Here is a 16,094-nt window from a genome sequence, read left to right as displayed (position 1 = left end):
TTTTTCTAAAAGTTTGCAAGCATTAGAGACAAACTGCATCAACTACTCAGAAAAGATAAAATTGCACAAATGGGACATTTACATGATTGTGGGTAGTGCAGATCTAACAAATCCATTTTCACTGACACCAACAAAACATTCTCATAGAAAGTTGTCGGCCTCGGAAGTACTCAACTCCATCGACTCTACATATCTGCTATTAGTATTTATTTTCTACCAGCTTCAAACAAAGTTGATGACAAAGGTCGACATTTTCAATTTTGATGTCATTATGTCACTTATGCTTCAGTGTTGTCAAGGTATGCTAGATTTGGGTTCCCTGAACACGCTCAAATCGACAGAATCGATGTTTTGTGAATTCCCTATCAATAATTACAATTCTAGAGTTTTTTTCCAATAAACCAAATTTCCTGTTTTTGCTTTATGGGTGACCGCCTTGAGTCAGGGGTATAAAAAAACACCCAAAAAGCAAAAACTAAAAATTTGGTTTATTGTGTGTGTGTGTGTGTGTGTGTGTGTGTGTGTGTGTGTGCAACCAACCAAACGGGACCACGCGGTCACTTCTTACAAATTGAGTTGTTTCCATGTATTTTAGATTTTGTATTCTATACATGCAAATAACTCGCATAGGCATTTGGACGGTGTTAGCTCTGCCGAGCTTCGGTGACCCATTTCTACGCAGGCTAGCCATGCGCGAGGTACCTCAGCTTGAATCGACAAGCCCCGCCCTAAAGAACGATTGCATCAATCGGATTCAAACGTTATTTAGAACTTCCGAGCCCTTGTCAAATGGACAAAGGCCCAGCATGTATATAGTTTGTAGTAATAGTATTCCTAATTCAACCAATCCAAAGGACGGGGAATCGAACCGGTTCGAACGAATTTGATTTTTCATTCATGTTTAGAGTTTCAAAAATTCATATTTCTTTAATTTTCTTGTTGGGAGCAGATGGGAATCGAACCTAGGATCATTCGCTAACAAAGCGAAAACCGTGACCAGTCAGCCACGGCTGCTCCATAATAGGGACAAAACTAGAACGCTCTCACCAAATTCTGGGATCACCCATCCAGCTCCGTAAACTCTTATGTAAATCCCCGTTTCCTTTGCATCTCTTGCGTTGCCGGATGTGGCCGCCAAGTGATCGCCAAGTGCCTCCGTCGTCGTTGAACTGGTTTCCAGCTTCCACAGCCACCTGGCCCCGATTTTCTCCGGAGTACTAAAAATTTGGTTTATTGGACCTTTAAAAAAAAATCCAGAATTGTAGATATCTGATATCAGTAGTATGAAATCATCTTTAATAACCACGCGCACCGCCACATTTTCGCTACCCTCGCAGATAAACGTGAGTGCCAATGGTTGCTTAAGAAGATTCCATACTATTTATATCAGAATTCTACAATTTTATTTATTGGCAGGGAATTCAATCACACTCAATTCAGTCGATTGAAGCGTGCCCAAATCTATCATACCTTGACGAAACTGAAGCGTTTACTGGCATGAATTAAAAAAAAGTCAAGCTGTGTAATCTTCTAATTGAGGCGTAGAAAAACTTTTTTGGGAAACTTGATACAATTACTCATTTTTTAAACAAAAAGTCCTTCTATTTTGCCGCAGAGACAAAATCGATCCGAAAATTCATTTCTGGGATAAAGATTTTCGAATGTTTACATATATCATTTTTGTATGGAAAATGTTTTATTTTTAGAAATTGTCAAATTTAAGGATGATTTCTTGCTAATAGCGAAACATTGTTGATAATCCACAGTAAATCCACAGAGTGGAGAACCCTCAGGTCTCATCCATAAATCACGTGGCATTTTGAAGGGGAGGTAAAAACCACCTTAGTTCCATTTCCTTCGGCAAACCAATACTAAATTAGTAGGCACTGCTGTCAACTCAAACAGCATTGTCATTATTTGGCTTGGTTATTTATTTATTTAATTTGTTTATAAATTTAGACCGGTTTTTGTTTTTGGACCACTTAATTCCAACCCCCAAACCCCGGCCATGTCCCTGGACCTAACGATGGACGCGGGCGAGGAGATGCGCTTCCTGAACCGCATCAACCGGCTCGTGCGTCGCTTGGCCCGCAAGACCCACTTTACGGTTCGCGAGCTGGAGATCTGCCTGCTGATCTACCACAAGCTGGTCAAGGACCAAAACGATCCCCAAGCCCGGTTCGTGAGCACCCACCAGCTGAACATGGTGTTCGACACGGTGCTGGGCATTTCGGACCAGGTGGTGGCGGGACGGATCTACGGCGCCCTGGAGGGAACGACCGTGACGTCACACATCACGATGGGCACCTGGGCGCGAATGTTGTCCCTGTTGTTGCGGGGGACGTTGGGTGAAAAGATCGATCACTGCTTCCGGGTGTACGACATCTCTGGCCACGGGAAGATCCGACGGGAGGATATGATGGTTCTGCTGCGAGGTTGCTTCGTCAAGCACGCCCAGGAGGAGGTCGAGGAGTCGATCAAGGATCTGGTGGACATTTTGATAAGGCGGCTGGACGCCGATCACGACGGGGAGATCTCGCTGGAGGACTTCCGGGTGTCGATCCGGAAGAGTCCCGAACTGTTGGAGTGCTTGGGGCAAGCGTTGCCTGATCGGGTCCACGTGTATGCGTTTTCGAGAACGTTCCTGGATCGGGTGAAGAAGTTTTGAAATGTGACAAAATGTGTACATAAAAATAAAACGAAATTTAAACTGTATAATTCATGTCATCATCTAAATGGAGTCCAAGCCTCTAATTGAGCAGCGTTCTCAACTAAGGATTCAAGAGTGCATGGACATCAAGAAAACCCAGAACATTCAAAACGAAAACACCCAATAAATCATCACAAGTCGCCCCATTTGCAGCACTTTGATGGACGCAACAAGCAGCAAAACACACATGAGCAAGTAGAAAAAACAAGAGATGAAAAATTAATCTTCTAAACCATTTCTCGTCACGGCTTCGAAAGCAACTGCACCACCCTTGAACCCCGGGACCACCAATGCTCCTCTAATGTAGATCGGACTCGAGTCACTATAGGCCCCGGGAGATCAAACGAAAATCCGACTTAAATTTGTTTTTATGACAACTTGTCATCCCAATGTCATCCTGTGCTTCTGCTCGACGGCAGTAAATCTTTTCTGTGCTCGTGCTCGTAAGCTCGCAGACGACTGGTCTTGTTCAGGGATGAATAAGACAGAGTCATAGAGGTGTGAATTTGAAGAGTTAAATGTTTGGATAATTTGTCGCAATTAGAGATTTCTGTACGAAAGATCGTCTGAGAAATGGTAGGTGGTCTGGGACTAGTTACCTGTTTGTTATTTTTTTCGGACTTTTTTTTCTAGAAATATGAATTGTTTTGTTTCATTTAATTTATTGGATTGTTTTTGAAAATAATTTACTTGTGCAATCTCTTTCAAAGATTTTCATGCATATTTAAATATTAAATACCGTTATCCGGGGCAAATCGGAATACATGGGGCGAGTTGAGACAGCTGTTTTAGCTTTGTTACTGCACAATACTTGAATATTTTTGATCTGTTTCGGATTGAACAGACAGATTAACAAAAACTAGTGCATAGATTTCTAAAGTTTAAGCTTTTGAATGCTGCTGGCTGCTGACCTGCTGTCCCTATTCATATTGTAGTCCTGATTCAACCCAGATGAAGGTGCCATTTTGATGAAAATGAATAACTAAAAAAAAAAATAAAAAAAAATTTCTGATGAATTGGAAATTTTAATAAAAATGAATAACAAAAAAAATAAAAATAAAATTCTAATGAATTAGAATGTTAAACAAAAATATAAAAAAAAAAAAACGATTTAATCCCACCAGGGGTGAGATAGAGCCTTTCTTACTAAAGAATGTAACTTATTTCAATTCATAACATCGACTTTGTTTATTTATATCGTCAGCACAAAAGAAAGTGACATGATACAGAAAATCTTATGATGAAAGCAAAGTATTATTAATGATGTGTTTTCAAAAAAAAAAAGCAAGTTTGAAGGAATTAACATAATTTAAGTAAGCGTTAATTTAAAACCAATTTATAATTCATACAAAATCTTTAAAATGAAACAGAATAGTATTAAAATATAGGTAAAACCAGATTTCGATATGAATAATCCATACACCCCGTGGACACTTTTTCTGAAATCTCAATCCTACCCCTCTTCCTTGTGGACAATTGTCCATACACCGTGGACAATCTCCAAATCGAAAACTTCCCTCCTCCCCCTATATTTCCAAGGGAAAATATACCCTTTATCGGCTAATTTCGAATATCGGCTTATCAGAACTTTTATAATTAATTTTAGCTTTCAAAAAGTATGTTTAACAATTTTAGAGAAATAAATTGCTGAAATAAAGCAAGCAAGTTTGTATATTAATATTTTATCAATTATCAAATATAAGTTCAAAAATAAAATTGGTAACCAAAGTCAAAGAAATACAAATTTCTACTTCTGCAATAATTAGATAACGTGGATTTTCTGAACAATATTGGAATTGTTAAGACTGTTGCTGAAATATGCTGACCCTTGAGTAATGTTAGGATAATCCTTAAATTGAAATCAACCTGTGCCTTATCCCTGAAATGAAAAATAAATTTAATTTAAATTCAATTCCAAGTTCAGCCCTGCCCTTCTTAAACCCCAAAAATTAGCTCACCCGATTTGATTATTATTTATGTTGTTTCTGCTTTGAAATTGGGAGTTTATTAAGCACAAAACTGATGCTCTTCTCCCCAAGCCAGAAACAAACACGGTGAGGGCTGTGTGGGAGGAGAATGAAAACATATTTCGAATACAAATTCCCTCTGCCTCACTTTTTCTCTGCATTGGATACTCTCCTTTTGCCCCACCGTGGTCACACATATATTGGTTTTTGATGAGCGTTAGTTCTTTTCGGAGTTTTTTTTTTTTATTTTTTGGGCGATATCAGAAGAGCCCTCACTCACGCCCATCCAAATTCATTTTCGATGTAAGCCCTCAGATCTCGGGGGAGTTGCAATGTTTGAAGAAGGGCAACTGAGAGCAGCAAAAAAAGGTAATATCGCTCAAAAGGTTTTGGGGATGGGCAATTTTTCGGTTCAAAATTATTTATTTATTTTTTTTTTTGCCAAGAAAACTTACCTAAAAATTTCAAAATTTCAAATTGATTACAAATTTTCAACGATGGAAACTTGAACATCCCTTCAGGATCTTCTTAAAACAACCATAAGTTGACACCCCCAAACTGCAGCGTCACAGCGCCCTTTTCCTTAGACGCTGATCAATTTGGGCTTGTACGGTGCTGAGAGCATATTGAATATTATGTTCAAACGAATGGAACAGCAAAAATAAACAACATTTGGAGTAACCAGAAATCATTAAGTGGTTCTGCTTCGATACCCGACTAACCCCTTTTTAGGCAGTTCAATGATAGCAAAATTGGAGGATCTCAACATATTTTGAACAGGTTTAGTAAAAACAAAAAAAAATGAAATGCAAATTCTATAATCCCGTCCAAAAATAATTTAAATAAACGTTGAACCTCTTCTGGCCTAGTTTAAAACAATGATTGACTGTGTCTGTCTTTCAACAATTTCCTTTTAAAGATACACATAGTAAAAAACTTTATTTCTATAAAAAAAAATCCCACATTACCAAATTCTCAAATCTTAAATTCAGATCATTCTTCCACTCCAAAAATCGTCCAATAAATCATTAATGTAAATATGACCGTTTACCTAGGAAGCCAACTGAGCAGTGGTAATCCGGTCAATAAAAACATGTTTTTCAACCCTATAAAAAACAACACAAAAAACGATTCAACAACAGAATTCACTATCGCTCTACGGTTTGTTCGATTGTGATCGAATGAAAATCTGGATCAATAGGCACCGGAAGAGAGCTCTGGTGAGAGGATTCTTGTTTGGATTAGATTCTGACCGTACTTGGCTGAAATGGGTCGATGCAGATGAGCCTTAAAAAGTCCAAATTTCAATATTAAACATTAAACATTAAACATTAAACATTAAACATTAAACATTAAACATTAAACATTAAACATTAAACATTAAACATTAAACATTAAACATTAAACATTAAACATTAAACATTAAACATTAAACATTAAACATTAAACATTAAACATTAAACATTAAACATTAAACATTAAACATTAAACATTAAACATTGAACATTAAACATTAAACATTAAACATTAAACATTAAACATTAAACATTAAACATTAAACATTAAACATTAAACATTAAACATTAAACATTAAACATTAAACATTAAACATTAAACATTAAACATTAAACATTAAACATTAAACATTAAACATTAAACATTAAACATTAAACATTAAACATTAAACATTAAACATTAAACATTAAACATTAAACATTAAACATTAAACATTAAACATTAAACATTAAACATTAAACATTAAACATTAAACATTAAACATTAAACATTAAACATTAAACATTAAACATTAAACATTAAACATTAAACATTAAACATTAAACATTAAACATTAAACATTAAACATTAAACATTAAACATTAAACATTAAACATTAAACATTAAACATTAAACATTAAACATTAAACATTAAACATTAAACATTAAACATTAAACATTAAACATTAAACATTAAACATTAAACATTAAACATTAAACATTAAACATTAAACATTAAACATTAAACATTAAACATTAAACATTAAACATTAAACATTAAACATTAAACATTAAACATTAAACATTAAACATTAAACATTAAACATTAAACATTAAACATTAAACATTAAACATTAAACATTAAACATTAAACATTAAACATTAAACATTAAACATTAAACATTAAACATTAAACATTAAACATTAAACATTAAACATTAAACATTAAACATTAAACATTAAACATTAAACATTAAACATTAAACATTAAACATTAAACATTAAACATTAAACATTAAACATTAAACATTAAACATTAAACATTAAACATTAAACATTAAACATTAAACATTAAACATTAAACATTAAACATTAAACATTAAACATTAAACATTAAACATTAAACATTAAACATTAAACATTAAACATTAAACATTAAACATTAAACATTAAACATTAAACATTAAACATTAAACATTAAACATTAAACATTAAACATTAAACATTAAACATTAAACATTAAACATTAAACATTAAACATTAAACATTAAACATTAAACATTAAACATTAAACATTAAACATTAAACATTAAACATTAAACATTAAACATTAAACATTAAACATTAAACATTAAACATTAAACATTAAACATTAAACATTAAACATTAAACATTAAACATTAAACATTAAACATTAAACATTAAACATTAAACATTAAACATTAAACATTAAACATTAAACATTAAACATTAAACATTAAACATTAAACATTAAACATTAAACATTAAACATTAAACATTAAACATTAAACATTAAACATTAAACATTAAACATTAAACATTAAACATTAAACATTAAACATTAAACATTAAACATTAAACATTAAACATTAAACATTAAACATTAAACATTAAACATTAAACATTAAACATTAAACATTAAACATTAAACATTAAACATTAAACATTAAACATTAAACATTAAACATTAAACATTAAACATTAAACATTAAACATTAAACATTAAACATTAAACATTAAACATTAAACATTAAACATTAAACATTAAACATTAAACATTAAACATTAAACATTAAACATTAAACATTAAACATTAAACATTAAACATTAAACATTAAACATTAAACATTAAACATTAAACATTAAACATTAAACATTAAACATTAAACATTAAACATTAAACATAAAACACTTTTTTAAGAATTTAGTGAAGATTAAGCAAATCACAGACTTTTTACCGTTTAAGAGTTAACTCTCGTATACATGAAACATGATAGCTCTTATCGCTCCGAAATTCATTTTCACGAGCACGCTGGGCTGCTCACTGCCGTCGTTTGATCCACTCATTCATGCGCAAATCCTTCACCGCATGCACCACCTCAGCCCAGATTTCCGCCACTAAAAGTTCGACACTTCACAATTTAAACCCGTGATATTGTTATTATCCTTTGCAGCAGATTCCACGCGGCGTATCGGGTTTTCGCGTGAGGGCCACCAAAAAACAACAATTTCTGGCAGTCGGCGAGACCTCAACGTAAAAAAAATCAGCTGCGATAATTCATTCGAGAGGAGATTTATCACTTCGGTCGGCTCCTCTTTCGCTTGGTCGGGGGTTTTTTTATTCGGCAGGATGCACTTTTTTAAAATGGGTGGAAATATCCTCGCCGAGGTTGGGCGAGGTCTGGTCGCGATAAATACACAACTTTTTGGCTTTATGGTCGTTCGGAAATGTTTCACCGTGAAACACGATGCTCATGCATATTAATTTTCAAGTGATTCATTATTAAAAGTGTGTTTGCCTGATGCATCACGGATTCAATATGCAGTACACGGTTTTCCTCTTTTTTGACTTTTTGTCTTTTTGTCTTTTTGTCTTTTTGTCTTTTTGTCTTTTTGTCTTTTTGTCTTTTTGTCTTTTTGTCTTTTTGTCTTTTTGTCTTTTTGTCTTTTTGTCTTTTTGTCTTTTTGTCTTTTTGTCTTTTTGTCTTTTTGTCTTTTAGTCTTTTAGTCTTTTAGTCTTTTTGTCTTTTTGTCTTTTTGTCTTTTTGTCTTTTTGTCTTTTTGTCTTTTTGTCTTTTTGTCTTTTTGTCTTTTTGTCTTTTTGTCTTTTTGTCTTTTTGTCTTTTTGTCTTTTTGTCTTTTTGTCTTTTTGTCTTTTTGTCTTTTTGTCTTTTTGTCTTTTTTTTGTCTTTTTGTCTTTTTGTCTTTTTGTCTTTTTGTCTTTTTGTCTTTTTGTCTTTTTGTCTTTTTGTCTTTTTGTCTTTTTGTCTTTTTGTCTTTTTGTCTTTTTGTCTTTTGTCTTTTTGTCTTTTTGTCTTTTGTCTTTTTGTCTTTTTGTCTTTTTGTCTTTTTGTCTTTTTGTCTTTTTGTCTTTTTGTCTTTTTGTCTTTTTGTCTTTTGTCTTTTTGTCTTTTTGTCTTTTTGTCTTTTTGTCTTTTTGTCTTTTTGTCTTTTTGTCTTTTTGTCTTTTTGTCTTTTTGTCTTTTTGTCTTTTGTCTTTTTGTCTTTTTGTCTTTTTGTCTTTTTGTCTTTTTGTCTTTTTGTCTTTTTGTCTTTTGTCTTTTTGTCTTTTTGTCTTTTTGTCTTTTGTCTTTTTGTCTTTTTGTCTTTTTGTCTTTTTGTCTTTTTGTCTTTTTGTCTTTTTGTCTTTTTGTCTTTTTGTCTTTTTGTCTTTTTGTCTTTTGTCTTTTGTCTTTTTGTCTTTTTGTCTTTTTGTCTTTTTGTCTTTTTGTCTTTTTGTCTTTTTGTCTTTTTGTCTTTTTGTCTTTTTGTCTTTTTGTCTTTTTGTCTTTTTGTCTTTTTGTCTTTTTGTCTTTTTGTCTTTTTGTCTTTTTGTCTTTTTGTCTTTTTGTCTTTTTGTCTTTTTGTCTTTTTGTCTTTTTGTCTTTTTGTCTTTTTGTCTTTTTGTCTTTTGTCTTTTTGTCTTTTGTCTTTTGTCTTTTTGTCTTTTTGTCTTTTTGTCTTTTTGTCTTTTTGTCTTTTTGTCTTTTTGTCTTTTTGTCTTTTTGTCTTTTTGTCTTTTTGTCTTTTTGTCTTTTTGTCTTTTTGTCTTTTTGTCTTTTTGTCTTTTTGTCTTTTTGTCTTTTTGTCTTTTTGTCTTTTTGTCTTTTTGTCTTTTTGTCTTTTTGTCTTTTTGTCTTTTTGTCTTTTTGTCTTTTTGTCTTTTTGTCTTTTGTCTTTTTGTCTTTTTGTCTTTTTGTCTTTTTGTCTTTTTGTCTTTTTGTCTTTTTGTCTTTTTGTCTTTTTGTCTTTTTGTCTTTTTGTCTTTTTGTCTTTTTGTCTTTTTGTCTTTTTGTCTTTTTGTCTTTTTGTCTTTTTGTCTTTTTGTCTTTTTGTCTTTTTGTCTTTTTGTCTTTTTGTCTTTTGTCTTTTTGTCTTTTTGTCTTTTGTCTTTTTGTCTTTTTGTCTTTTTGTCTTTTTGTCTTTTTGTCTTTTGTCTTTTTGCCTTTTCTCTTTTTGTCTTTTTGCCTTTTTCTCTTTTTGTCTTTTTGTCTTTTTGTCTTTTTGTCTTTTTGTCTTTTGTCTTTTTGTCTTTTTGTTTTTGTCTTTTGTCTTTTTGTCTTTTTGTCTTTTTGTCTTTTTGTCTTTTTGTCTTTTTGTCTTTTTGTCTTTTTGTCTTTTTGTCTTTTGTCTTTTTGTCTTTTCTTTTTGTCTTTTTGTCTTTTTGTCTTTTTGTCTTTTTGTCTTTTTGTCTTTTTGTCTTTTTGTCTTTTTGTCTTTTTGTCTTTTGTCTTTTTGTCTTTTTGTCTTTTTGTCTTTTTGTCTTTTGTCTTTTTGTCTTTTTGTCTTTTTGTCTTTTTGTCTTTTTGTCTTTTTGTCTTTTTGTCTTTTTGTCTTTTTGTCTTTTTGTCTTTTGTCTTTTTGTCTTTTTGTCTTTTTGTCTTTTTGTCTTTTTGTCTTTTTGTCTTTTTGTCTTTTTGTCTTTTTGTCTTTTTGTCTTTTTGTCTTTTTGTCTTTTTGTCTTTTTGTCTTTTTGTCTTTTTGTCTTTTTGTCTTTTTGTCTTTTTGTCTTTTTGTCTTTTTGTCTTTTTGTCTTTTTGTCTTTTAGTCTTTTAGTCTTTTTGTCTTTTTGTCTTTTTGTCTTTTTGTCTTTTTGTCTTTTTGTCTTTTTGTCTTTTTGTCTTTTTGTCTTTTTGTCTTTTTGTCTTTTTGTCTTTTTGTCTTTTTGTCTTTTTGTCTTTTGTCTTTTTGTCTTTTTGTCTTTTTGTCTTTTTGTCTTTTTGTCTTTTTGTCTTTTTGTCTTTTTGTCTTTTTGTCTTTTTGTCTTTTTGTCTTTTTGTCTTTTTGTCTTTTTGTCTTTTTGTCTTTTTGTCTTTTTGTCTTTTTGTCTTTTTGTCTTTTTGTCTTTTTGTCTTTTTGTCTTTTTGTCTTTTTGTCTTTTTGTCTTTTTGTCTTTTAGTCTTTTTGTCTTTTTGTCTTTTTGTCTTTTTGTCTTCTTACACTTTCCGTGTTTCAAACATGGGTCAGCGGAAAGCACTTCAGCTTCTGTTTCGGAAATGGAAGATGAGTTTTATACACCCCTTTTAGTAGCAGCCGAAAGTGTTTGCTGAAACACAGCAGAGACTCAAGTAGAGCATTGATTAAGTGATTTTGAAAATCACGATCGTTTCGACACATTGACGTACGCAAATTAGCACGAGTTTTGCAAAACATATTGCAATTGAATGCATATTGACTGAACATTATCCCTTTTTTTAATTAAATTTATTGGTCTTAAAAAACGTAAATATTCTTGCCAAGAAAAATCAACAGAAAATATGCTTTTGAACTTATGTTCTTCATAAAAAGACAAGATTAATTCACTTGAGAAACAGCACCTTCTTAAAAACGTTAACTAATGACTCCATATTTATATCACTTTGTCTGGGTTTTTCTTATTTTCAACGTTCTCCCACCCTCGACTATTTTAATCTAATCACGGAAACATCTTCGCACATCATAACTTCACACACACACAAACACACTTCCACGCATAAACACACATTCCAACTGTCGCGAGTCTGACTCACATTGGCCTCATCCCAGAGTCGCTCCTGACTCGGAAAGAAGCGCGCATAAATTTTAATAATTTCATTATCTGTCGGTCCATAATTCACCGGGGAGAGGCGCAAAGCTAAAGCCAGTATGCCATAATATGCCGAGGGGAATGACACTACATGAAGAGCGGAGGAAAGGGTAGGTCCGCGAATGGCAGTTTTGTGACAGTCACCACAGTCTGTGCGCGCAAAATGTGGCTTTTTACAGCCAACTTCACTTTTCGAGGGCCACACTTGGGCCAGATTTGCCGCGGAATAAACGGAAAAATTTTCGTTCTTCTATACTTAATTTTGCATTTCTCATTTTTGAAATTTAAAATATCAATTTTGAATTCCTAATTCTCAATTCTAAATTCTCAATTCTAAATTCTCAATTCTCAATTCTCAAGGTTCAATTTTCAATTTTCAATTTCAATTCTCAATTCTCAATTCTCAATTCTCAATTCTCAATTCTCAATTCTCAATTCTCAATTCTCAATTCTCAATTCTCAATTCTCAATTCTCAATTCTCAATTCTCCATTCTCAATTCTCAATTCTCAATTCTCAATTCTCAATTCTCAATTCTCGATTCTCAATTCTCAATTCTCAATTCTCAATTCTCATTTCTCAATTCTCAATTCTCAATTCTCAATTCTCAATTCTCAATTCTCAATTCTCAATTCTCAATTCTCAATTCTCAATTCTCAAATCTCAATTCTCAATTCTCAATTCTCAATTCTCAATTCTCAATTCTCAATTCTCAATTCTCAATTCTCAATTCTCAATTCTCAATTCTCAATTCTCTATTCTCAATTCTCAATTCTCAATTCTCAATTCTCAATTCTCAATGTAACTATTTTTCAACTTTTCAACTTTTCAACTTTTCAACTTTTCAACTTTTCAACTTTTCAACTTTTCAACTTTTCAACTTTTCAACTTTTCAACTTTTCAACTTTTCAACTTTTCAACTTTTCAACTTTTCAACTTTTCAACTTTTCAACTTTTCAACTTTTCAACTTTTCAACTTTTCAACTTTTCAACTTTTCAACTTTTCAACTTTTCAACTTTTCAACTTTTCAACTTTTCAACTTTTCAACTTTTCAACTTTTCAACTTTTCAACTTCTCTACCTTCTCAACTTCTTAACTTTACAACTTCTCAACATTTGTTCTTTACATCTTTTTAACTTTGTCACTTTTCAACTGTTCAACTGTTCAACTGTTGTATGTACTTTACAACTTTTTAACTTCTTCACTTTACAACATTTCAAGTTTAAAATTTTCAAATTTTAAAATTTTCTCATTTCTTTTTGTTTGTTTTTCTGTTTTTCTGTTTTTGTGGTTTTCTGTTTTTCTGTTTTTCTGTTTTTCTGTTTTTCTGTTTTTCTGTTTTTCTGTTTTTCTGATTTTCTGTTTTTCTGATTTTCTGTTTTTCTGTTTTTCTGTTTTTCTGTTTTTCTGTGTTTCTGTTTTTCTGTTTTTCTGTTTTTCTGTTTTTCTGTTTTTCTGTTTTTCTGTTTTTCTGTTTTTCTGTTTTTCTGTTTTTCTGTTTTTCTGTTTTTCTGTTTTTCTGTTTTTCTGTTTTTCTGTTTTTCTGTTTTTCTGTTTTTCTGTTTTTCTGTTTTTCTGTTTTTCTGTTTTTCTGTTTTTCTGTTTTTCTGTTTTTCTGTTTTTCTGTTTTTCTGTTTTTCTGTTTTTCTGTTTTTCTGTTTTTCTGTTTTGGTGATAAATTTTCCTTTTTTTTTTGTAGAAACACTTTTCCGTGCACTTCTGACCCCAGCATTGCACAATAACGCTTCTAATAAAAATTAATAATTTATGCTCACAGGTTGCCGATGATCTCGACCATTGAGCAGCAACAGCACTACTGTAAGTGTACAAGTTGCAGTTTGCCCTGTTTTGCATAGGGATATGCATTTTACATCGTGCTTGCTGGTGTTGCCAGCTGGAAAATAGGTTAGAACGTGGCGGTTTTGTAAACAGAGTGTCAACTTGGGCTGCTGCTGTGGTGACACAAATTGCTCAAATTGGGACTGTTCCAACATGGGATGACACGTGGAAGTTTTGTGAGTATTGTCACAAGTGTAAGTTGAAAAAGTTCTCAATTGATTTGCATGTTTATCATTTTAACTTTAATTCAAAATTTATTCCACGTAAAATTTAATTTTCCAGCCAAAAGGAACACCACAACCTGGCAATCCAGCCAACCTCAAACAAAATCTCCAACGCATTAGGGGCAAGCAAAGGTGTTCCATTACCGGCGAAACCCAGATTGCAGCCAACAGAAGAGACCATCCGGACCAAAAACCCAGCAACGAAAATGTGCAATGTTTCTGTGTTTAATGTGCGAAAATATGAAAATTTTCCCCGGCAACCTGGCGAACGCTCGAACGGGATCATCCCTTAAGCCGGATAATTGCAGTCATATGGCAATAAAACCCCGCTTTTGTATGAGTGTCTCCCTCTGTATGTGTGTGTGTGTGTGTGTGTGCGAATTATGTGCACAGGTAAACAGCACCCACAAACGATCCTCCCACGCAGGCATTAGCCGCGTCTTCCGGACTCGGTGGTGGCAGTGTTGCCAGCAGATTTTCGCTTTTTGTTGTGGAGTCGTCGTTGGTTTTTAACCGTCATTCGCGGGAGCATAAATATTTTGAGCGGTTGCTTGCTTGCGTTCTTTGGTGTGGATTAAATCATGGCAGCTGATAGGCGGCCCGAGGGAGACAGCTATGCTTAAGGGGAGGACAAACTGAGGAGGGATTCTGTGGAATGTTTAATCTGTAGCTGCAGCGGGGCATGGTGAAGCGTTCAGAGGTGGAACGACCCACGAGAGGTGGCCTCTGTGTGTGTGAAAATGTGTAAATGCTGTACGGGATGGGATACCATACAACACCAGTGCGTAGAATTTGGGGGTTGTTCATATTTCCGAAATTCCATGAAATTTCAACTGTGATGTTTTTTGTTTTTTGTTTTTTGTTTTTTTGTTTTTTGTTTTTTGTTTTTTGTTTTTTGTTTTTTGTTTTTTGTTTTTTGTTTTTTGTTTTTTGTTTTTTGTTTTTTGTTTTTTGTTTTTGTTTTTGTTTTTTTTTTTTTTTTTTTTTGTTTTTGTTTTTTTTTTTTTGTTTTTTGTTTTTGTTTTTTGTTTTTTGTTTTTGTTTTTGTTTTTTGTTTTTGTTTTTTGTTTTTGTTTTTGTTTTTTTTGTTTTTTGTTTTTTGTTTTTTGTTTTTTGTTTTTGTTTTTGTTTTTTGTTTTTTGTTTTTTGTTTTTTGTTTTTTGTTTTTTGTTTTTTGTTTTTTGTTTTTTGTTTTTTGTTTTTTGTTTTTTGTTTTTTGTTTTTTGTTTTTTGTTTTTTGTTTTTTGTTTTTTGTTTTTTGTTTTTTTTTTTTGTTTTTGTTTTTGTTTTTGTTTTTTGTTTTTGTTTTTGTTTTTGTTTTTTTTGTTTTTGTTTTTTGTTTTTTTTGTTTTTTGTTTTTGTTTTTGTTTTTGTTTTTTTTGTTTTTGTTTTTTGTTTTTTGTTTTTTGTTTTTTGTTTTTTGTTTTTTGTTTTTTGTTTTTTGTTTTTTGTTTTTTGTTTTTTGTTTTTTGTTTTTTGTTTTTTGTTTTTTGTTTTTTGTTTTTTGTTTTTTGAAAATAAATTCCGTGGAGTTCGAGTGATGTCCGTGTGTGGTAAAATTTTTGCAAAATTTTGTGTCGCGTAGTCCTCGGCTCCCCTATTTTCGATTTTGATTGTTCCAAGTGCATTTGAACGCTGGTGTGCTGAACAAGGGTCATTTTGAGATCGAATTTCGAAATATTCATCTGTTTTCGGATGCGGCCAGACTTTTCAACAAAATACACAGTTTTCAAATGAAAATATGGTCCAAATTTTTCATTTTCATATCTTTTATTTATCTCAAAAATTGCATTTTTCGAGCTCTACAACCTCCCCAATTTTCATCCAGATCCAAAATCTGGTTCTGGAGTTAGAGCCGTTTGATTAACCTACCAAAAGAAAAAAAATCCCTAAAAAAGGTAAAAGCCCACCTGGTGACCTTTGCCAACACTTTTCATTTCCGATTTTATCCGAAATTTCTTTCTACATTCATAGTACAGACCATGAGTGAGCATCTGAAACAAATTTGACATCTATCGGCAATCCGGACCATTTTTTAGAGCGATTTACTTTTTGCCTTTCTTACTAAAGAAAGGTATAGGTTTTACTTTAAGGCTGGACGTCATTTTCATCTTCGTAAATATGTCGATTCAGCATGAATTTTCTTCGGAAAAATCGTCAAAAAATCACACTACATCGATTTTAGACGCTCTATCGATTCACCTTGACAGAACTCGCCTACCTCCAACCCTCGAATTTTGAGAAAATAAATTCCGTGGAGTTCGAGTGATGTC

General features: G+C 32.1%; 2 protein-coding genes across 13 annotated transcripts in view; both read left to right on the top strand.

Moving 5' to 3' along the window:
- LOC6053082 (collagen alpha-1(XVIII) chain) overlaps window positions 1–16,094 on the top strand; it is a 590,709-nt gene that overhangs the window by 177,364 nt on the left and 397,251 nt on the right. The window lies entirely within an intron of this gene.
- Window positions 1,988–2,668, top strand: LOC6053923 (EF-hand calcium-binding domain-containing protein 1). The gene has a single exon (XM_001869892.2). It carries the CDS (start codon window positions 2,009–2,011, stop codon window positions 2,666–2,668), a length of 660 nt encoding a protein of 219 aa, XP_001869927.2. The 5' UTR covers window positions 1,988–2,008.

Source organism: Culex quinquefasciatus, chromosome 3, assembly GCF_015732765.1.
Source record: "Culex quinquefasciatus strain JHB chromosome 3, VPISU_Cqui_1.0_pri_paternal, whole genome shotgun sequence".
Taxonomy (NCBI): Eukaryota; Metazoa; Arthropoda; class Insecta; order Diptera; family Culicidae; genus Culex; species Culex quinquefasciatus.
This window is presented reverse-complemented; position numbering and strand designations above follow the sequence as displayed.